The sequence below is a fragment of the Chiloscyllium plagiosum genome, unplaced genomic scaffold (genome assembly GCF_037043375.1).
Source record: "Chiloscyllium plagiosum isolate Xiang-an unplaced genomic scaffold, Cpla_swu_hap1 HiC_scaffold_32, whole genome shotgun sequence".
NCBI lineage: Eukaryota > Metazoa > Chordata > Chondrichthyes > Orectolobiformes > Hemiscylliidae > Chiloscyllium > Chiloscyllium plagiosum.
Genome location: NW_028270170.1, coordinates 48,197,192 through 48,221,519, shown reverse-complemented (window position 1 = coordinate 48,221,519; position 24,328 = coordinate 48,197,192). Strand labels below are relative to the sequence as shown.

At 48.6% G+C, this 24,328-nt stretch overlaps 1 protein-coding gene across 2 annotated transcripts in view; it reads right to left on the bottom strand.

Annotated features, from left to right (window-relative positions):
* The window catches only part of kcnh6a (potassium voltage-gated channel, subfamily H (eag-related), member 6a), a 427,015-nt gene that overhangs the window by 197,580 nt on the left and 205,107 nt on the right, over positions 1-24,328 (bottom strand). For both annotated transcript variants that reach the window (XM_087977979.1, XM_087977980.1), the window contains one exon: positions 19,136-19,561. In XM_087977979.1, the coding sequence (XP_087834105.1) occupies positions 19,136-19,561 (426 nt within the window). The remainder of the gene's footprint in view (positions 1-19,135; positions 19,562-24,328) is intronic.

The window sequence follows — 24,328 nt, the reverse complement described above, 5'->3', positions numbered from 1 at the left end:
CCAAGAGAGAGACAGAGATGATAGTCAGAGTGAGTGAGGCACACCGAGAGAGAGAGAGACAGAGATGATAGTCAGAGTGAGTGAGGCACACCGAGAGAGAGAGACAGAGATGATAGTCAGAGTGAGTGAGGCACACCGAGAGAGAGAGAGAGAGACAGAGATGATAATCAGAGTGAGTGAGGCACACCGAGAGAGAGAGAGAGACAGTGATGATAGTCAGAGTGAGTGAGGCACATCGAGAGAGAGAGAGAGACAGAGATGATAGTCAGAGTGAGTGAGGCACACCGAGAGAGAGAGAGAGAGAGACAGAGATGGTAGTCAGAGTGAGTGAGGCACACTGAGAGAGAGAGAGAGAGAGAGAGAGATGATGGTCAGAGTGAGTGAGGCACACCGAGAGAGGGATAGAGATGATCGTCAGAGTGAGTGAGGCACACTGAGAGAGAGACAGAGATGATAGTCAGAGTGAGCGAGGCACACCGAGAGAGAGAGAGAGAGACAGAGATGATAGTCAGAGTGAGTGAGGCACACCGAGAGAGAGACAGAGATGATAGTCAGAGTGAGTGAGGCACATCGAGAGAGAGAGAGAGAGAGACAGAGATGATAGTCAGAGTGAGTGAGACACACCGAGAGAGAAAGAGACAGAGATGATAGTCAGAGTGAGTGAGGCACACCGAGAGAGAGAGAGAGATGATAGTCAGAGTGAGTGAGGCACACCGAGAGAGAGAGAGAGAGAGAGATGATAGTCAGAGTGAGTGAGGCACACCGAGAGAGAGAGAGAGAGAGAGAGAGAGAGAGATGATAGTCAGAGTGAGTGAGGCACATCGAGAGAGAGAGAGAGGGAGACAGAGATGATAGTCAGAGTGAGTGAGACACACCGAGAGAGAAAGAGACAGAGATGATAGTCAGAGTGAGTGAGGCACATCGAGAGAGAGAGAGAGAGAGACAGAGATGATAGTCAGAGTGAGTGAGACACACCGAGAGAGAAAGAGACAGAGATGATAGTCAGAGTGAGTGAGGCACACCGAGAGAGAGACAGAGATGATAGTCAGAGTGAGTGAGGCACACCGAGAGAGAGAGAGAGAGAGAGATGATAGTCAGAATGAGTGAGGCACACCGAGAGAGAGAGAGAGATGATAGTCAGAGTGAGTGAGGCACACCGAGAGAGGGAGAGAGATGATCGTCAGAGTGAGTGAGGCACACCGAGAGAGAGACAGAGATGATAGTCAGAGTGAGTGAGGCACACCGAGTGAGAGAGAGACAGAGATGATAGTCAGAGTGAGTGACGCACACCGAGAGAGAGAGACAGAGATGATAGTCAGAGTGAGTGAGGCACACCGAGAGAGAGAGAGAGAGACAGAGATGATAGTCAGAGTGAGTGATGTAGACCGAGAGAGAGAGAGAGAGATGATAGTCAGAGTGAGTGAGGCACACCGAGAGACAGAGATGATAGTCAGAGTGAGTGAGGCACACCGAGAGAGAGAGAGTCAGAGATGATAGTCAGAGTGAGTGTGGCACACCGAGAGAGAGAGACAGAGATGATTGTCAGAGTGAGTGAGGCACACCGAGAGAGAGAGAGACAGAGATGATTGTCAGAGTGAGTGAGGCACACCGAGAGAGAGAGAGAGACAGAGATGATAGTCAGAGTGAGTGAGACACATCGAGAGAGAGAGAGAGAAAGAGATGATAGTCAGAGTGAGTGAGGCACTCCGAGAGTGAGAGAGAGACAGAGATAATAGTCAGAGTGAGTGAGGCACACCGAGAGAGAGAGAGACAGAGATGATAGTCAGAGTGAGTGAGGCACACCGAGAGAGAGAGAGAGACAGAGATGGTAGTCAGAGTGAGTGAGGCACACCGAGAGAGGGAGAGAGATGATAGTCAGAGTGAGTGAGGCACACCGAGAGAGAGAGAGAGACAGAGATGATAGTCAGAGTGAGTGAGGCACACCGAGAGAGAGAGAAAGAGACAGAGATGATAGTCTGAGTGAGTGAGGCACACCGAGAGAGAGAGAGATGATAGTCAGAGTGAGTGAGGCACACCGAGAGAGGGAGAGAGATGATAGTCAGAGTGAGTGAGGCACACCAAGAGAGAGACAGACATGATAGTCAGAGTGAGTGAGGCACACCGAGAGAGAGAGAGACAGAGATGATTGTCAGAGTGAGTGAGGCACACCGAGAGAGAGAGACAGAGATGATAGTCAGAGTGAGTGAGGCACACCGAGAGAGAGAGAGAGAGACAGAGATGATAATCAGAGTGAGTGAGGCACACCGAGAGAGAGAGAGAGACAGTGATGATAGTCAGAGTGAGTGAGGCACATCGAGAGAGAGAGAGAGACAGAGATGATAGTCAGAGTGAGTGAGGCACACCGAGAGAGAGAGAGAGAGAGACAGAGATGGTAGTCAGAGTGAGTGAGGCACACTGAGAGAGAGAGAGAGAGAGAGATGATGGTCAGAGTGAGTGAGGCACACCGAGAGAGGGATAGAGATGATCGTCAGAGTGAGTGAGGCACACTGAGAGAGAGACAGAGATGATAGTCAGAGTGAGCGAGGCACACCGAGAGAGAGAGAGAGAGACAGAGATGATAGTCAGAGTGAGTGAGGCACATCGAGAGAGAGAGAGAGAGAGACAGAGATGATAGTCAGAGTGAGTGAGACACACCGAGAGAGAAAGAGACAGAGATGATAGTCAGAGTGAGTGAGGCACACCGAGAGAGAGACAGAGATGATAGTCAGAGTGAGTGAGGCACACCGAGAGAGAGAGAGAGAGAGAGACAGAGATGATAGTCAGAGTGAGTGATGTAGACCGAGAGAGAGAGAGAGATGATAGTCAGAGTGAGTGAGGCACACCGAGACAGAGTGATGATAGTCAGAGTGAGTGAGGCACACCGAGAGAGAGTGAGACAGAGATGATAGTCAGAGTGAGTGAGGCACATCGAGAGAGAGAGACAGAGATGATAGTCAGAGTGAGTGAGGCACACCGAGAGAGAGAGAGAGAGACAGAGATGGTAGTCAGAGTGAGTGAGGCACACTGAGAGAGAGAGAGAGAGAGAGAGAGAGAGAGAGATGATGGTCAGAGTGAGTGAGGCACACCGAGAGAGGGATAGAGATGATCGTCAGAGTGAGTGAGGCACACTGAAAGAGAGACAGAGATGATAGTCAGAGTGAGCGAGGCACACCGAGAGAGAGAGAGAGAGAGACAGAGATGATAGTCAGAGTGAGTGAGGCACACCGAGAGAGAGAGACAGAGATGATAGTCAGAGTGAGTGAGGCACACCGAGAGAGAGAGAGAGAGACAGAGATGATAGTCAGAGTGAGTGAGACACACCGAGAGAGAAAGAGACAGAGATGATAGTCAGAGTGAGTGAGGCACACCGAGAGAGAGACAGAGATGATAGTGAGAGTGAGTGAGGCACACCGAGAGAGAGAGAGAGAGAGACAGAGATGATAGTCAGAGTGAGTGATGTAGACCGAGAGTGAGAGAGAGAGATGATAGTCAGAGTGAGTGAGGCACCCCGAGAGAGAGAGATGATAGTCAGAGTGAGTGAGGCACACCGAGAGAGAGTGATGATAGTCAGAGTGAGTGAGACACACCGAGAGAGAGAGAGACAGAGATGATAGTCAGAGTGAGTGAGGCACATCGAGAGAGAGAGAGAGAGACAGAGATGATAGTCAGAGTGAGTGAGGCACACCGAGAGAGAGAGAGACAGAGATGATAGTCAGAGTGAGTGAGGCACACCGAGAGAGAGAGATACAGAGATGATAGTCAGAGTGAGTGAGGCACACCGAGAGAGAGAGAGACAGAGATGATAGTCAGAGTGAGTGAGGCACACCGAGAGAGAGAGAGCGAGACAGAGATGATAGTCAGAGTGAGTGAGGCACACCGAGAGAGGGAGAGAGATGATAGTCAGAGTGAGTGAGGCACACCGAGAGAGAGAGAGAGAGAGACAGAGATGATAGTCAGAGTGAGTGAGGCACACCGAGAGAGAGAGAGAGACAGAGATGATAGTCAGAGTGAGTGAGGCAAACCGAGAGAGAGAGAGAGAGTCAGAGATGATAGTCAGAGTGAGTGAGACACACCGAGAGAGAGAGAGACAGAGATGATAGTCAGAGTGAGTGAGGCACACCGAGAGAGAGGGAGAGAGACAGTGATGATAACCAAAGTGAGTGAGGCACACCGAGAGAGAGAAGGACGGGGATGATAGTCAGAGTGAGTGAGGCACACCGAGAGAGAGAGAGACAGAGATGATAGTCAGAGTGAGTGAGGCACACCGAGAGAGAGAGGGACAGAGATCATAGTCAGAGTGAGTGAGGCACACCGAGAGAGAGAGAGAGACAGAGATGATAGTCAGAGTGAGTGAGGCACACCGAGAGAGGGAGAGATGATAGTCAGAGTGAGTGAGGCACACCGAGAGAGAGAGAGACAGAGATGATAGTCAGAGTGAGTGAGGCACACCGAGAGTGAGAGAGAGACAGAGATGATAGTCAGAGTGAGTGAGGTACACAGAGAGAGACAGAGATGATAGTCAGAGTGAGTGAGGCACACCGAGAGAGAGAGATGTTAGTCAGAGTGAGTGAGGCACACCGAGAGAGAGACAGAGATGATAGTCAGAGTGAGTGAGGCACACCGAGAGAGAGAGACAGAGATGATAGTCAGAGTGAGTGAGGCACACCGAGTGAGAGAGAGAGATGATAGTCAGAGTGAGTGAGGCACACCGAGAGAGAGGGAGAGAGATGATCGTCAGAGTGAGTGAGACACACCGAGTGAGAGAGAGAGACAGATGATAGTCAGAGTGAGTGAGGCACACCGAGAGAGAGAGAGAGACAGAGATGATAGTCAGAGTGAGTGAGGGACATAGAGAGAGAGAGAGAGAGACAGAGATGATAGTCAGAGTGAGTGAGGCGCACCGAGAGAGAGAGAGACAGAGATGATAGTCAGAGTGAGTGAGGCACACTGAGAGAGAGAGAGACAGAGATGATAGTCAGAGTGAGTGAGGCACACCGAGAGTGAGAGACAGAGATGATAGTGAGAGTGAGTGAGGCACACCGAGAGAGAGAGAGAGACAGAGATGATAGTCAGAGTGAGTGAGGCACACCGAGAGAGAGAGAGAGAGAGAGAGAGAGAGATGATAGTCAGAGTGAGTGAGGCACACCGAGAGAGGGAGAGAGATGATCGTCAGAGTGAGTGGGGCACACCGAGAGAGAGACAGAGATGATAGTCAGAGTGATTGAGGCACACCGAGAGAGAGAGAGACAGAGATGATAGTCAGAGTGAGTGAGGCACACCGAGAGAGAGAGACAGAGATGATAGTCAGAGTGAGTGAGACACACCGAGTGAGAGAGAGAGACAGATGATAGTCAGAGTGAGTGAGGCACACCGAGAGAGAGAGAGAGACAGAGATGATAGTCAGAGTGAGTGAGGAACATCGAGAGAGAGAGAGAGAGACAGAGATGATAGTCAGAGTGAGTGAGGCACACCGAGTGAGAGAGAGAGATGATAGTCAGAGTGAGTGAGGCACACCGAGAGAGAGGGAGAGAGATGATCGTCAGAGTGAGTGAGACACACCGAGAGAGAGAGAGAGACAGATGATAGTCAGAGTGAGTGAGGCACACCGAGAGAGAGAGAGAGATAGAGATGATAGTCAGAGTGAGTGAGGGACATCGAGAGAGAGAGAGAGAGACAGAGATGATAGTCAGAGTGAGTGAGGCGCACAGAGAGAGAGAGAGACAGAGATGATAGTCAGAGTGAGTGAGGCACACTGAGAGAGAGAGAGACAGAGATGATAGTCAGAGTGAGTGAGGCACACCGAGAGTGAGAGACAGAGATGATAGTGAGAGTGAGTGAGGCACACCGAGAGAGAGAGAGAGACAGAGATGATAGTCAGAGTGAGTGAGGCACACCGAGAGAGAGAGAGAGAGAGAGAGAGAGAGATGATAGTCAGAGTGAGTGAGGCACACCGAGAGAGGGAGAGAGATGATCGTCAGAGTGAGTGGGGCACACCGAGAGAGAGACAGAGATGATAGTCAGAGTGATTGAGGCACACCGAGAGAGAGAGAGACAGAGATGATAGTCAGAGTGAGTGAGGCACACCGAGAGAGAGAGACAGAGATGATAGTCAGAGTGAGTGAGACACACCGAGTGAGAGAGAGAGACAGATGATAGTCAGAGTGAGTGAGGCACACCGAGAGAGAGAGAGAGACAGAGATGATAGTCAGAGTGAGTGAGGAACATCGAGAGAGAGAGAGAGAGACAGAGATGATAGTCAGAGTGAGTGAGGCACACCGAGTGAGAGAGAGAGATGATAGTCAGAGTGAGTGAGGCACACCGAGAGAGAGGGAGAGAGATGATCGTCAGAGTGAGTGAGACACACCGAGAGAGAGAGAGAGACAGATAATAGTCAGAGTGAGTGAGGCACACCGAGAGAGAGAGAGAGATAGAGATGATAGTCAGAGTGAGTGAGGGACCTCGAGAGAGAGAGAGAGAGAGACAGAGATGATAGTCAGAGTGAGTGAGGCGCACCGAGAGAGAGAGAGACAGAGATGATAGTCAGAGTGAGTGAGGCACACTGAGAGAGAGAGAGACAGAGATGATAGTCAGAGTGAGTGAGGCAAACCGAGAGAGAGAGATAGAGTCAGAGAGGATAGTCAGAGTGAGTGAGACACACCGAGAGAGAGAGAGACAGAGATGATAGTCAGAGTGAGTGAGGCACACCGAGAGAGAGGGAGAGAGACAGTGATGATAACCAAAGTGAGTGAGGCACACCGAGAGAGAGAAGGACGGGGATGATAGTCAGAGTGAGTGAGGCACACCGAGAGAGAGAGAGACAGAGATGATAGTCAGAGTGAGTGAGGCACACCGAGAGAGAGAGGGACAGAGATCATAGTCAGAGTGAGTGAGGCACACCGAGAGAGAGAGAGAGACAGAGATGATAGTCAGAGTGAGTGAGGCACACCGAGAGAGGGAGAGATGATAGTCAGAGTGAGTGAGGCACACCGAGAGAGAGAGAGACAGAGGTGATAGTCAGAGTGAGTGAGGCACACCGAGAGTGAGAGAGAGACAGAGATGATAGTCAGAGTGAGTGAGGTACACAGAGAGAGACAGAGATGATAGTCAGAGTGAGTGAGGCACACCGAGAGAGGGAGAGAGATGATAGTCAGAGTGAGTGAGGCACACCGAGAGAGAGACAGAGATGATTGTCAGAGTGAGTGAGGCACACCGAGAGAGAGAGAGACAGAGATGATAGTCAGAGTGAGTGAGGCACACCGAGAGAGAGACAGAGAGAGATGATAGTCAGAGTGAGTGAGGCACACCGAGAGAGAGAGAGAGATGATAGTCAGAGTGAGTGAGGCACACCGAGAGAGGGAGAGAGATGATAGTCAGAGTGAGTGAGGCACACCAAGAGAGAGACAGACATGATAGTCAGAGTGAGTGAGGCACACCGAGAGAGAGAGAGACAGAGATGATTGTCAGAGTGAGTGAGGCACACCGAGAGAGAGAGACAGAGATGATAGTCAGAGTGAGTGAGGCACACCGAGAGAGAGAGAGAGAGACAGAGATGATAATCAGAGTGAGTGAGGCACACCGAGAGAGAGAGAGAGACAGTGATGATAGTCAGAGTGAGTGAGGCACATCGAGAGAGAGAGAGAGACAGAGATGATAGTCAGAGTGAGTGAGGCACACCGAGAGAGAGAGAGAGAGAGACAGAGATGGTAGTCAGAGTGAGTGAGGCACACTGAGAGAGAGAGAGAGAGAGAGATGATGGTCAGAGTGAGTGAGGCACACCGAGAGAGGGATAGAGATGATCGTCAGAGTGAGTGAGGCACACTGAGAGAGAGACAGAGATGATAGTCAGAGTGAGCGAGGCACACCGAGAGAGAGAGAGAGAGACAGAGATGATAGTCAGAGTGAGTGAGGCACATCGAGAGAGAGAGAGAGAGAGACAGAGATGATAGTCAGAGTGAGTGAGACACACCGAGAGAGAAAGAGACAGAGATGATAGTCAGAGTGAGTGAGGCACACCGAGAGAGAGACAGAGATGATAGTCAGAGTGAGTGAGGCACACCGAGAGAGAGAGAGAGAGAGAGACAGAGATGATAGTCAGAGTGAGTGATGTAGACCGAGAGAGAGAGAGAGATGATAGTCAGAGTGAGTGAGGCACACCGAGACAGAGTGATGATAGTCAGAGTGAGTGAGGCACACCGAGAGAGAGTGAGACAGAGATGATAGTCAGAGTGAGTGAGGCACATCGAGAGAGAGAGACAGAGATGATAGTCAGAGTGAGTGAGGCACACCGAGAGAGAGAGAGAGAGACAGAGATGGTAGTCAGAGTGAGTGAGGCACACTGAGAGAGAGAGAGAGAGAGAGAGAGAGAGAGAGATGATGGTCAGAGTGAGTGAGGCACACCGAGAGAGGGATAGAGATGATCGTCAGAGTGAGTGAGGCACACTGAAAGAGAGACAGAGATGATAGTCAGAGTGAGCGAGGCACACCGAGAGAGAGAGAGAGAGAGACAGAGATGATAGTCAGAGTGAGTGAGGCACACCGAGAGAGAGAGACAGAGATGATAGTCAGAGTGAGTGAGGCACACCGAGAGAGAGAGAGAGAGACAGAGATGATAGTCAGAGTGAGTGAGACACACCGAGAGAGAAAGAGACAGAGATGATAGTCAGAGTGAGTGAGGCACACCGAGAGAGAGAGAGAGAGAGACAGAGATGATAGTCAGAGTGAGTGATGTAGACCGAGAGTGAGAGAGAGAGATGATAGTCAGAGTGAGTGAGGCACACCGAGAGAGAGAGATGATAGTCAGAGTGAGTGAGGCACACCGAGAGAGAGTGATGATAGTCAGAGTGAGTGAGACACACCGAGAGAGAGAGAGACAGAGATGATAGTCAGAGTGAGTGAGGCACATCGAGAGAGAGAGAGAGAGACAGAGATGATAGTCAGAGTGAGTGAGGCACACCGAGAGAGAGAGAGACAGAGATGATAGTCAGAGTGAGTGAGGCACACCGAGAGAGAGAGATACAGAGATGATAGTCAGAGTGAGTGAGGCACACCGAGAGAGAGAGAGACAGAGATGATAGTCAGAGTGAGTGAGGCACACCGAGAGAGAGAGAGCGAGACAGAGATGATAGTCAGAGTGAGTGAGGCACACCGAGAGAGGGAGAGAGATGATAGTCAGAGTGAGTGAGGCACACCGAGAGAGAGAGAGAGAGAGACAGAGATGATAGTCAGAGTGAGTGAGGCACACCGAGAGAGAGAGAGAGACAGAGATGATAGTCAGAGTGAGTGAGGCAAACCGAGAGAGAGAGAGAGAGTCAGAGATGATAGTCAGAGTGAGTGAGACACACCGAGAGAGAGAGAGACAGAGATGATAGTCAGAGTGAGTGAGGCACACCGAGAGAGAGGGAGAGAGACAGTGATGATAACCAAAGTGAGTGAGGCACACCGAGAGAGAGAAGGACGGGGATGATAGTCAGAGTGAGTGAGGCACACCGAGAGAGAGAGAGACAGAGATGATAGTCAGAGTGAGTGAGGCACACCGAGAGAGAGAGGGACAGAGATCATAGTCAGAGTGAGTGAGGCACACCGAGAGAGAGAGAGAGACAGAGATGATAGTCAGAGTGAGTGAGGCACACCGAGAGAGGGAGAGATGATAGTCAGAGTGAGTGAGGCACACCGAGAGAGAGAGAGACAGAGATGATAGTCAGAGTGAGTGAGGCACACCGAGAGTGAGAGAGAGACAGAGATGATAGTCAGAGTGAGTGAGGTACACAGAGAGAGACAGAGATGATAGTCAGAGTGAGTGAGGCACACCGAGAGAGAGAGATGTTAGTCAGAGTGAGTGAGGCACACCGAGAGAGAGACAGAGATGATAGTCAGAGTGAGTGAGGCACACCGAGAGAGAGAGACAGAGATGATAGTCAGAGTGAGTGAGGCACACCGAGTGAGAGAGAGAGATGATAGTCAGAGTGAGTGAGGCACACCGAGAGAGAGGGAGAGAGATGATCGTCAGAGTGAGTGAGACACACCGAGTGAGAGAGAGAGACAGATGATAGTCAGAGTGAGTGAGGCACACCGAGAGAGAGAGAGAGACAGAGATGATAGTCAGAGTGAGTGAGGGACATAGAGAGAGAGAGAGAGAGACAGAGATGATAGTCAGAGTGAGTGAGGCGCACCGAGAGAGAGAGAGACAGAGATGATAGTCAGAGTGAGTGAGGCACACTGAGAGAGAGAGAGACAGAGATGATAGTCAGAGTGAGTGAGGCACACCGAGAGTGAGAGACAGAGATGATAGTGAGAGTGAGTGAGGCACACCGAGAGAGAGAGAGAGACAGAGATGATAGTCAGAGTGAGTGAGGCACACCGAGAGAGAGAGAGAGAGAGAGAGAGAGAGATGATAGTCAGAGTGAGTGAGGCACACCGAGAGAGGGAGAGAGATGATCGTCAGAGTGAGTGGGGCACACCGAGAGAGAGACAGAGATGATAGTCAGAGTGATTGAGGCACACCGAGAGAGAGAGAGACAGAGATGATAGTCAGAGTGAGTGAGGCACACCGAGAGAGAGAGACAGAGATGATAGTCAGAGTGAGTGAGACACACCGAGTGAGAGAGAGAGACAGATGATAGTCAGAGTGAGTGAGGCACACCGAGAGAGAGAGAGAGACAGAGATGATAGTCAGAGTGAGTGAGGAACATCGAGAGAGAGAGAGAGAGACAGAGATGATAGTCAGAGTGAGTGAGGCACACCGAGTGAGAGAGAGAGATGATAGTCAGAGTGAGTGAGGCACACCGAGAGAGAGGGAGAGAGATGATCGTCAGAGTGAGTGAGACACACCGAGAGAGAGAGAGAGACAGATGATAGTCAGAGTGAGTGAGGCACACCGAGAGAGAGAGAGAGATAGAGATGATAGTCAGAGTGAGTGAGGGACATCGAGAGAGAGAGAGAGAGACAGAGATGATAGTCAGAGTGAGTGAGGCGCACCGAGAGAGAGAGAGACAGAGATGATAGTCAGAGTGAGTGAGGCACACTGAGAGAGAGAGAGACAGAGATGATAGTCAGAGTGAGTGAGGCACACCGAGAGTGAGAGACAGAGATGATAGTGAGAGTGAGTGAGGCACACCGAGAGAGAGAGAGAGACAGAGATGATAGTCAGAGTGAGTGAGGCACACCGAGAGAGAGAGAGAGAGAGAGATGATAGTCAGAGTGAGTGAGGCACACCGAGAGAGGGAGAGAGATGATCGTCAGAGTGAGTGGGGCACACCGAGAGAGAGACAGAGATGATAGTCAGAGTGATTGAGGCACACCGAGAGAGAGAGAGACAGAGATGATAGTCAGAGTGAGTGAGGCACACCGAGAGAGAGAGACAGAGATGATAGTCAGAGTGAGTGAGACACACCGAGTGAGAGAGAGAGACAGATGATAGTCAGAGTGAGTGAGGCACACCGAGAGAGAGAGAGAGACAGAGATGATAGTCAGAGTGAGTGAGGAACATCGAGAGAGAGAGAGAGAGACAGAGATGATAGTCAGAGTGAGTGAGGCACACCGAGTGAGAGAGAGAGATGATAGTCAGAGTGAGTGAGGCACACCGAGAGAGAGGGAGAGAGATGATCGTCAGAGTGAGTGAGACACACCGAGAGAGAGAGAGAGACAGATGATAGTCAGAGTGAGTGAGGCACACCGAGAGAGAGAGAGAGATAGAGATGATAGTCAGAGTGAGTGAGGGACATCGAGAGAGAGAGAGAGAGACAGAGATGATAGTCAGAGTGAGTGAGGCGCACCGAGAGAGAGAGAGACAGAGATGATAGTCAGAGTGAGTGAGGCACACTGAGAGAGAGAGAGACAGAGATGATAGTCAGAGTGAGTGAGGCAAACCGAGAGAGAGAGATAGAGTCAGAGAGGATAGTCAGAGTGAGTGAGACACACCGAGAGAGAGAGAGACAGAGATGATAGTCAGAGTGAGTGAGGCACACCGAGAGAGAGGGAGAGAGACAGTGATGATAACCAAAGTGAGTGAGGCACACCGAGAGAGAGAAGGACGGGGATGATAGTCAGAGTGAGTGAGGCACACCGAGAGAGAGAGAGACAGAGATGATAGTCAGAGTGAGTGAGGCACACCGAGAGAGAGAGGGACAGAGATCATAGTCAGAGTGAGTGAGGCACACCGAGAGAGAGAGAGAGACAGAGATGATAGTCAGAGTGAGTGAGGCACACCGAGAGAGGGAGAGATGATAGTCAGAGTGAGTGAGGCACACCGAGAGAGAGAGAGACAGAGGTGATAGTCAGAGTGAGTGAGGCACACCGAGAGTGAGAGAGAGACAGAGATGATAGTCAGAGTGAGTGAGGTACACAGAGAGAGACAGAGATGATAGTCAGAGTGAGTGAGGCACACCGAGAGAGGGAGAGAGATGATAGTCAGAGTGAGTGAGGCACACCGAGAGAGAGACAGAGATGATAGTCAGAGTGAGTGAGGCACACCGAGAGAGAGAGACAGAGATGATAGTCAGAGTGAGTGAGGCACACCGAGAGAGAGAGACAGAGGTGATAGTCAGAGTGAATGAGACACACCGAGTGAGAGAGAGAGACAGATGATAGTCAGAGTGAGTGAGGCACACCGAGAGAGAGAGAGAGACAGAGATGATAGTCAGAGTGAGTGAGGGACATCGAGAGAGAGAGAGAGACAGAGATGATAGTCAGAGTGAGTGAGGCACACCGAGTGAGAGAGAGAGATGATAGAGTGAGTGAGGCACACCGAGAGAGAGGGAGAGAGATGATCGTCAGAGTGAGTGAGACACACCGAGTGAGAGAGAGAGACAGATGATAGTCAGAGTGAGTGAGGCACACCGAGAGAGAGAGAGAGACAGAGATGATAGTCAGAGTGAGTGAGGGACATAGAGAGAGAGAGAGAGAGACAGAGATGATAGTCAGAGTGAGTGAGGCGCACCGAGAGAGAGAGAGACAGAGATGATAGTCAGAGTGAGTGAGGCACACCGAGAGAGAGGGAGAGAGATGATCGTCAGAGTGAGTGAGACACACCGAGTGAGAGAGAGAGACAGATGATAGTCAGAGTGAGTGAGGCACACCGAGAGAGAGAGAGAGACAGAGATGATAGTCAGAGTGAGTGAGGGACATAGAGAGAGAGAGAGAGAGACAGAGATGATAGTCAGAGTGAGTGAGGCGCACCGAGAGAGAGAGAGACAGAGATGATAGTCAGAGTGAGTGAGGCACACTGAGAGAGAGAGAGACAGAGATGATAGTCAGAGTGAGTGAGGCACACCGAGAGTGAGAGACAGAGATGATAGTGAGAGTGAGTGAGGCACACCGAGAGAGAGAGAGAGACAGAGATGATAGTCAGAGTGAGTGAGGCACACCGAGAGAGAGAGAGAGAGAGAGAGAGAGATGATAGTCAGAGTGAGTGAGGCACACCGAGAGAGGGAGAGAGATGATCGTCAGAGTGAGTGAGGCACACCGAGAGAGAGACAGAGATGATAGTCAGAGTGAGTGAGGCACACCGAGAGAGAGAGAGACAGAGATGATAGTCAGAGTGAGTGAGGCACACCGAGAGAGAGAGACAGAGATGATAGTCAGAGTGAGTGAGACACACCGAGTGAGAGAGAGAGACAGATGATAGTCAGAGTGAGTGAGGCACACCGAGAGAGAGAGAGAGACAGAGATGATAGTCAGAGTGAGTGAGGAACATCGAGAGAGAGAGAGAGAGACAGAGATGATAGTCAGAGTGAGTGAGGCACACCGAGTGAGAGAGAGAGATGATAGTCAGAGTGAGTGAGGCACACCGAGAGAGAGGGAGAGAGATGATCGTCAGAGTGAGTGAGACACACCGAGTGAGAGAGAGAGACAGATGATAGTCAGAGTGAGTGAGGCACACCGAGAGAGAGAGAGAGATAGAGATGATAGTCAGAGTGAGTGAGGGACATCGAGAGAGAGAGAGAGAGACAGAGATGATAGTCAGAGTGAGTGAGGCGCACCGAGAGAGAGAGAGACAGAGATGATAGTCAGAGTGAGTGAGGCACACCGAGAGAGAGAGAGAGACAGAGATGATAGTCAGAGTGAGTGAGGCAAACCGAGAGAGAGAGAGAGAGTCAGAGATGATAGTCAGAGTGAGTGAGACACACCGAGAGAGAGGCAGACAGAGATGATAGTCAGAGTGAGTGAGGCACACCGAGAGAGAGGGAGAGAGACAGTGATGATAACCAAAGTGAGTGAGGCACACCGAGAGAGAGAAGGACGGGGATGATAGTCAGAGTGAGTGAGGCACACCGAGAGAGAGAGAGACAGAGATGATAGTCAGAGTGAGTGAGGCACACCGAGAGAGAGAGGGACAGAGATCATAGTCAGAGTGAGTGAGGCACACCGAGAGAGAGAGAGAGACAGAGATGATAGTCAGAGTGAGTGAGGCACACCGAGAGAGGGAGAGATGATAGTCAGAGTGAGTGAGGCACACCGAGAGAGAGAGAGACAGAGGTGATAGTCAGAGTGAGTGAGGCACACCGAGAGTGAGAGAGAGACAGAGATGATAGTCAGAGTGAGTGAGGTACACAGAGAGAGACAGAGATGATAGTCAGAGTGAGTGAGGCACACCGAGAGAGAGAGAGAGATGTTAGTCAGAGTGAGTGAGGCACACCGAGAGAGGGAGAGAGATGATAGTCAGAGTGAGTGAGGCACACCGAGAGGGAGACAGAGATGATAGTCAGAGTGAGTGAGGCACACCGAGAGAGAGAGACAGAGATGATAGTCAGAGTGAGTGAGGCACACCGAGAGAGAGAGACAGAGGTGATAGTCAGAGTGAATGAGACACACCGAGTGAGAGAGAGAGACAGATGATAGTCAGAGTGAGTGAGGCACACCGAGAGAGAGAGAGAGACAGAGATGATAGTCAGAGTGAGTGAGGGACATCGAGAGAGAGAGAGAGACAGAGATGATATTCAGAGTGAGTGAGGCACACCGAGTCAGAGAGAGAGATGATAGTCAGAGTGAGTGAGGCACACCGAGAGAGAGGGAGAGAGATGATCGTCAGAGTGAGTGAGACACACCGAGTGAGAGAGAGAGACAGATGATAGTCAGAGTGAGTGAGGCACACCGAGAGAGAGAGAGAGACAGAGATGATAGTCAGAGTGAGTGAGGGACATAGAGAGAGAGAGAGAGAGACAGAGATGATAGTCAGAGTGAGTGAGGCGCACCGAGAGAGAGAGAGACAGAGATGATAGTCAGAGTGAGTGAGGCACACCGAGAGTGAGAGACAGAGATGATAGTGAGAGTGAGTGAGGCACACCGAGAGAGAGAGAGAGACAGAGATGATAGTCAGAGTGAGTGAGGCACACCGAGAGAGAGAGAGAGAGAGAGAGAGAGATGATAGTCAGAGTGAGTGAGGCACACCGAGAGAGGGAGAGAGATGATCGTCAGAGTGAGTGAGGCACACCGAGAGAGAGACAGAGATGATAGTCAGAGTGAGTGAGGCACACCGAGAGAGAGAGAGACAGAGATGATAGTCAGAGTGAGTGAGGCACACCGAGAGAGAGAGACAGAGATGATAGTCAGAGTGAGTGAGGCACACCGAGAGAGAGAGAGAGAGAGAGACAGAGATGATAGTCAGAGTGAGTGAGACACACCGAGAGAGAAAGAGACAGAGATGATAGTCAGAGTGAGTGAGGCACACCGAGAGAGAGAGACAGAGATGATAGTCAGAGTGAGTGAGGCACACCGAGAGAGAGAGAGAGAGACAGAGATGATAGTCAGAGTGAGTGATGTAGACCGAGAGAGAGAGAGAGAGATGATAGTCAGAGTGAGTGAGGCACACCGAGAGAGAGAGATGATAGTCAGAGTGAGTGAGGCACACCGAGAGAGAGTGATGATAGTCAGAGTGAGTGAGGCACACCGAGAGAGAGAGAGACAGAGATGATAGTCAGAGTGAGTGAGGCACATCTAGAGAGAGAGAGAGAGACAGTGATGATAGTCAGAGTGAGTGAGGCACACCGAGAGAGAGAGATGATAGTCAGAGTGAGTGAGGCACACCGAGAGAGAGTGATGATAGTCAGAGTGAGTGAGGCACACCGAGAGAGAGAGAGACAGAGATGATAGTCAGAGTGAGTGAGGCACACCGAGAGAGAGAGATACAGAGATGATAGTCAGAGTGAGTGAGGCACACCGAGAGAGAGAGAGACAGAGATGATAGTCAGAGTGAGTGAGGCACACCGAGAGAGAGAGAGACAGAGATGATAGTCAGAGTGAGTGAGGCACACCGAGAGAGAGAGACAGTGATGATAGTCAGAGTGAGTGAGGGACACCGAAAGAGAGAGAGAGACAGAGATGATAGTCAGAGTGAGTGAGGCACACCGAGAGAGAGAGAGAGAGAGACAGATTATAGTCAGAGAGAGTGAGGCACATCGAGAGAGCGGGAGACAGAGATGATACTCAGAGTGAGTGAGGCACACCGAGAGAGAGAGAGAGAGAGACAGAGATGATAGTCAGAGTGAGTGAGGCACACAGAGAGAGAGAGAGAGAGAGACAGAGATGATAGTCAGAATGAGTGAGGCACACCGAGAGAGAGAGACAGAGATGATAGTCAGAGTGAGTGAGGCACACCGAGAGAGAGAGACAGAGATGATAGTCAGAGTGAGTGAGGCACACCGAGAGAGAGAGAGAGAGAGACAGAGATGATAGTCAGAGTGAGTGTGGCACACCGAGAGAGAGAGACTCAGAGATGATCGTCAGAGTGAGTGAGGCACACCGAGAGAGAGAGACTCAGAGATGATAGTCAGAGTGAATCAGGCAGAGAGAGAGATACAGAGAGGACAGGTAGAATGAGTCAGGCACACTGAGTGGGACTGAGAGAAAGAGTGAGAGATACAGAGATGATAGTCAGAGTGAGTGAGGCACATAGAGAGAAAGAGAGAGACACAGTGAAGAGAGGGAGGTAGAGTAAGAGCCAGAGGATGCGCACACAGCAAATTGTCTCTTGTTTTTTCCCTCCACTCCAAACTCTGCCTGCCTCCTTTTCTCCCTCTACACCATCCCATTACCTCTTTACTCTTTGCCTAGCCTCTGATAGTTCCCTCTCCCTTAGTCCTGCCCCTATTGTTGCCCCATCTCTCTCTCTCTTTCTGTCTGCCTCTCTATCACAGCGGTGTGTTCCAACAGCTGTGGGAATAGTTCTCATCCTGCTGAATGAACCAATCTCCATGTCTGAGCCTGACAGCAATGCTCAATCATTCAGGCCATCGTGTCAGTTATGTACATATATAATCCCCACAGTGTGAAAACAGGCCATTTGGCCCAACAATTCCACAATGACCCTCTGAAGAGTAACCCAACCAGACCTATTCCTCTATTCTATTTACCCCTGACAAATGCATCTAGTGCTTCCAAATAAACCTGTTGGTCTATAACCTGGTGTTGTGTTATTTTTAACTTTGTACACCTAAGCTACACATCCCTGAACACTATGGGCAATGTAGTACGGCCAATTCATCTAACCTGCATATCTGTGGACTGCAGGAGGAAACCGGAGCACCCAGAGGAAACCCTCGTGGACACAGAGAGAGTCTGTAAGCTCCACACAGACAGTTGCCCAAGGCTGGAATCGAACCCGGGTCCCTGGCGCTGTGAGGCTACATGGCTAACCACTGAGCCACCATGCCATCCCTGTTGTTATAGAGATTAAGGTGGTTTGGGGCAATGTGAATATGTGCCGGTGTTCATTAGTCTGGTGTGTGTCAAACTATGTATCTTTGTTCACATGTACATCTGTTTATTGAAAGATATATATGGCGAATGGGTTTTTTTACACATGACTGTGTGTGCAGATGTGTGTCTGTGTGCGCTGTGTATATGTAAACCACATGTATGTGGTTTACATCTTCGTCTGCATGTGGGTACATGCAGGTCATTCTGCAATAACCTCTGTAACCTCGTGCTATATAAAAAAAACTCATTCAGCAGAAAGCTTGTGTTGTCCAGCAATGCCATAATTCGCCATTCACGTTATGGCCAATTCACGCTGATGGAACACACATTATAGCAGAACAACTTGTATCTTGATTACATGTGTCTGTGGTTCTGTGCATTTATCTGCATACATGTGTGAGTGCACATGTCTAAATGTTTATGTTTGTGTGTGTATCTATGTTTATGTGAGTATCTATATGTTTGTGTGTGCATGCGTGTGTACGGGTGTATATATATATATATGTTTAGGTGTGTATCTATATGTTTGTGTGTATACATCTATATGTTTTGTGTGTGTATCTATATGTTTATGTTTGTGAGTGTGTGTATCTATGTGGGCAGCTGTATACATGTGACTATGTGAATGTGTGTGGGGCCTGTGAGTGTATGTGTATGTGTGTAAATATCTATATGTTTATGTGTGTTGTATCTCTGTATGGCTATATGTTAATGTGTGTGCATATCTATATGTTTGTGTGTGCATTTGTGTGGGTGTATCGCTGTATGTCTGTGTATATATATGCCTGTGTGTGCATGTAGAGAGAGATGTGTTATGTGTGCATATATGTTTATGTGTGTATATTTATATGATTAAGCGTGAGTATCTATATATTTATATATGTATCTATATGTTTATGTGTGTATATATGTCAATGTGTATGTCTATATGTTTATGTGTGTGTATGTGTTTATGTGTGTGTCTATATGTTTGTGTATGTGTGTGTGTATATGTATCTATATGTTTATGTGTGAGTATCTATATGTCTATGTGTGTGTATCTATATGTTTATGTGTGAGTATCTATATGTCTATGTGTGTATCTATATGTCTATGTGTGTGTGTATCTAAATGTTTATGTGTATCTATATGTCTATGTGTGTGTATCTATATGTTTATGTGTGAGTATCTATATGTCTATGTGTGTATCTATATGTCTATGTGTGTGTGTATCTATATGTTTATGTGTATCTATATGTCTATGTGTGTGTATCTATATGTCTATATGTGTGTGTATCTATATGTTTATGTGTGAGTATCTATATGTCTATGTGTGTGTGTATCTATATGTCTATGTGTGAGTATCTATATGTCTCTGTGTGCGAGTGCAGGAGGGCCCTGGTCTTACAAGCCCCATTTTGAACCAAGGCACTGGAAAGGCATCATTTTTAAATTTGTCCTTTACCTCATCGGAGCCAGACCTGAAGATGAGAAGGTCAAATGGAATGGCAGCCACAATGTCGATGAGGAACCAGCCTTTGAAGTAGTGGATGGCGATCTTGGCTGGGTGACTCACCACCTCATCGTTCTCGTTGACATAGGTGGTGCGGAAGTTGATGATGATGTCGATGATGAACATGATGTCGACAATCAGGTCCACAATGGCCAGTGGGTTGCATGAGTAGCCACATTCCAGACGCTTCTCCTCTTCCTGATCATTAAGCAGGAAGGCAGCAGAGTAAGGAGTGAAGATGGCAGTGTGTATGACCAACAGAAGAATGAGCCAGTCCCAGACTGCCTTGAAGGGGCTATAGTGCAGAATTGTCCACTTGTGAATACGAGGGGCCTGCAGCTTATACTCTGGAAGCACATCAGCTCCAAGCGAGAGGACCTATGGGCAGAGAAGAAATAATGACAAGTGATTATTAACCCATGTCAGGCCACAGAGTCCCCTGTTTCCAACCTTGGCATGTGCTGAATGGGCAGACCTTGCCCAGCTGGTCGCTGTGATTAGTGTTAGTCAGGGATCAGTAGGAACTCCAATTCTTCAGAAGTTAATGAGTTCAAGCCTCGTTTCAGAGATGTTTGGAAACCAGGCTAACACTTCAAGGCAGTACTGAGGGACTGTCAGAGGCACTGACTTTGATTCTAACGCAGAGAGAAAAAGCCCATGGTGCTATGTTGAATAAGAGGAAGGGCTCTCATCAGGTGTTATCTCCTAAGCAATATCTTTAAATCAGATAATCTGAGCATGAGAAGCTGAGGGGGACTGGACAGTGGACATGCACAGACAATAAAGAACAATAGACAGAAAAATGATTGCTTCGATTTTAAGGATGAGAATCACTGCAGGTTATATTTTACACACCTCTGTTTTACTCGGTGCTCCCTGGGCAATTGTCAACTCTGTTTAGCTGTAATCCTGAAGGTCACGTCCCATACCCTCTCACCTTTCCATCAAACTGGCTCTGATATGATTTGTCTTTTAGTGTCATGATTGGGTGACAGGTTGGGAACCCAGATTCCTCCTGGGTTACAGATAGCTGTGCTCAGGAGATTTTCCTGAGACCCCAGAATATTCTGGAAAGGTTGGCTACCTATACTGCCCATGGTTTATCCAAACCTCTCCTCTCAGCGTTACACCTGCAGGGTGTTTAAGGAGTTCTGACCAGTGAATACACAAAAATTATGGACCTACGTCTGGACTCTGAATCTTCTCAGCACTTAATCAAAGCAGCAACATAGGAACAGGAAAAGGCCATTTCATGTGTTGTGTCTATTTTCTTTATGCATTCGCTGGCTCCGCCTGCATCTATTGCCCATCCCAGCGGGTAGTTAAGAGTCAACCACATTGCTGTGGGTCTGGAGTCACATGCAGGCTAGACCAGGTAAGAAAAGCAATTTCCTTCCCTAAAGCCCATTAGTGAACCAGGTGGGGTTTTACTCAACAGTTTTATGGTCACCATTCCAATCCTAATTCCAGACTTTTATCGGATTTACATTCCACCACCTGTCATGGCAGGATTCAAACCAGGATCCCCAGGACATTGCCTGGCTCTCTGGATTAACAGTCTAGTGATAATACCACTAAACCATCGTCTCTCCTCCGTCTATCCACTTTAGCTCCACATTCCTTAAACTCCCTTGTGCAACAAAGATCCATCAAACATTGTTTTTGTGAGCTGCCTTCTTGAACCGCAGTAGTCCATGTGCTGTGGGTCGATCCACAGTGCCCTTAAGGAGGGAATTCCAGGATTTTGTCCCAGCGACAGTGAAAGAACGACAATATATTTCCAAGTCAGGATGGTGAGTGGCTTGGGTGGGGGAGGAGCTTGCAGTGGGTGGTGTTCCCATGTATCTGCTGCCCTTGTCCTTCGAGATGATAGTGGTCATGTGTTTGGAAGGTGCTCTTGGTGAGTTCTTGCAGTGCATCTTGTGGATGGTACACACTGTTACTGGTGGTGGTGGTGGTGGAGGGAGTGAAATGTTGTGGATATGGTGCCAATCAAACCAGTTGCTTTGTCCTGGATGGTGGCAGCTACAACCTAAAAGAATGTGAAGTTGACATGAAAAATACAAAAGCAGGATATGACTTAAACAGAGAATGTCTGTGAAATTCCAAGATGCATAGGGATCTAGGTATTCTTGTACATGAGTGTGTATGCACGCAATCAAGAAGGATTATGTAGTGCTATCTTCTCTTAACAGAGAAAATGAACATAAAATTAAGAATATTATGCTTTCAGTTAGGTGAGATCATATCTCGAACACTGTGTGTAATTTTGGGGCCATCCTTACTTGAGAAAGGATGTAAATACATTGCATGGGGTTCAGAGGACATTAACTCTGATATCTGGAATGTGCTATTGTGAGGAAAGACTGAGCAGACTGAGAATGGTTCCACTGAAGCTCAGAGGACACAGGGGTGACGAGACTGAAGTGTATAAGATCCTGAAAAGGGTCTTCAACAAGCAGGACAGGGAAAGGATGTTTCCTCTTGTGGGTCACTCCAAAACTAGGGCCTTCTCGGTCAGAGGGGAAAAGTGTCCTTTTCTCTCAGAGTGACGATGCAAATCTCTACCTCGGGAAGCAGAGGGAGCAGGATCCCTGAGTATTTGTAATGCTGAAGTAGATCGACTCTGTCAGGTAGGAAGATCCCAAGTTATTGGGGGAATGTTATTCAAACAAATTAGATCAGCCACAATCACACTGAGTGTTGGGGCAGTCTCAAGGAGCCCAATGGACTACACCTGCTCCTCATTTGTAAGTTCATCAAAGTGTACCATCATTTTGCAAAGGATTAGCTACTTATTAAAGTAGAACAAATTAAAAGTTTAATGACGAGGTTTAAAATAAAGAAAGAAAGAAAGAAAATTTACAGCCCAGGAACAGGCCCTTCAGCCCTCCAAGCCTGAGCCGATCCAAATCCACTGTCTAAACCTGTCGCCCAATTTCTAAGCATCTGTATCCCTCTGCTCCCCACCTCCCCATGCATCTGTCCAGACACATCTTAAATGAATCTCCCGTTCCTGCCTCTACCACCTCTGCTGGCAACATGTTCCAGATGCCCACCACCCTCTGTGTGAAGTACTTGCCGCGTATATCCCCTTTAAACTTTCCACCTCTCACCTTGAAAGCGTGTCTCGTTATTGAATCCTTCACCCTGGGAAAAAGCTTGTCTCTATCCACCCTGACTATACCCTTCATGATGTTGTAAACCTCAATCAGGTCCCTCCTCAATCTCCTTTTTTAGTGAAAACAATCCTAACCTACTCAACCTCTCTTCATAGCTAGCACCTTCCATACCAGGCCAACATCCTCATAAACCTTCTCTGCACCCTCTCCAAAGCATCCACATCCTTTGGGTAACATGGTGACCAGAACTGTACACAGTATTCTAAATGTGGCCGAACCAATGTCTTGTACAATTTTAACATGACCTGCCAGCTCTTATACTCAATACCCCGTCCAATGAAGGCAAGCATACTATATGCCTTCTTGACCACTCTATCCACCTGTGCAGCCACCTTCAGGGTACAATGGACCTGCACTCCCAGATCTCTCTGCTCATCAACTTCTCCCAAATCTTTTCCGTTTACTGTATAATTCGCTCTAGAATTAGATTTCCCAAAATGCATCACCTCACATTTGTCTGTATTGAACTCCATCTGCCACTTTTCTGCCCAACTCTCCAGTCTATCTATAGTCTCATGTATTCTCTGACAGTCCCCTATGCTTTCTGCCACTCCACCAGTCTTCATGTCATCTGCAAACTTGCTGATCATACCAACAGTATCCTCTTCCAGATCTGGAGATGCTGGCGTTGGACTGGGGTGTACAAAGTTAAAACTCACACAACACCAGGTTATAGTCCAACAGGTTTAATTGGAAGCACACTAGCTTTCGGAGCGACGCTCCTTCATCAGGTGATAGTCATCAGGTCACTACCACCTGATGAAGAAGCGACGCTCCGAAAGCTAGTGTGCTTCCAATTAAACCTGTTGGACTATAACCTGGTGTTGTGTGAGTTTTAACTCTTCCAGATCATTTATGTATATTACAAACAACAGTGGCCCCAACACTGACCCCTGTGGAACACCTTTGGTCACCTTTTTCCAGTTCGAGAAACTCCCTTCAACTACTACTCTCTGTCTCCTGTTGCTCAACCAGTTCTTTATCCACCGAGCTAGAACACCCTGCACACCATGTGACTTCACTTTATCCATTAGCTTACCGTGGGGAACCTTATCAAACGTCTTAGTTGCCTCATTGCACTGGGATAACATACATTTTTTGCAGTAACAAAAACGAAATAATTATGACTTCTTCCCCTGGGACAGGACCTTAGAATGATCTCTATTTTTCAATTTATTGTGCCAACTAAGTCTGGCCATGAGTTGTGTTGTCTCGCCATGAGTTAAGGTATCAAATGTCTAGGATCCTGGGCTCCCGCTCTGCAGTCTCCCCTTTGAGTCAGCCATATTTTAGAAAGAGAGGGCTATTTTCCGATATTCCTTGCCTCCCCCCTCTCAGCTTTCTCCCCACAGTGAGGGAGGGATAGGAGCCCAGCCACAGGAGAGAGATAGGGAGCGGGAACCTTGGCTGATTTTACTTCCCTCGGTTCCTGGGTCAGGGAAAGGTTGAGTAAAGAGATGGCATTGAGCACAAAATGTTACAGCAGGAAAGTTAACTGCAGCTTCAGGCTTGAGATGAGCAGCGCAGCAGCAGAACAGCTTCAACACAGTCAGACAGCACAGAAAGAGGCCTTTCGGTCCAACCAGTCCATGCTGACCATAATCCCAAACTAAACTAGTCCCAGCTGCCTGCACTTGGCCCATGTCCCTCCAAATCTTTCCTATTCATGTATTTATCCAAATGTCACTTAAACATTGTAACTGTATCCACTTCCTCACCACACACAAACCACCCTCTGGGTAAAAAAACTGTCCCTCATGACTTTTAAACTCTTTCTCCTTTCATCTTAAAAAATGCCCCTTAGTCTTGAAGTTCCCCCCCCCCATGCTAGAGGAAAGAGACCTGCCATTAACTCTGTTTATACCCCTCAGGATTTTATAAATCTCTACAAGGTCACCCCTCAGCCTCCTAAGCTCCAGGGATCAAGGTCCAAGTTTCTCTGTCTAATTCAAATCTTCCAGTC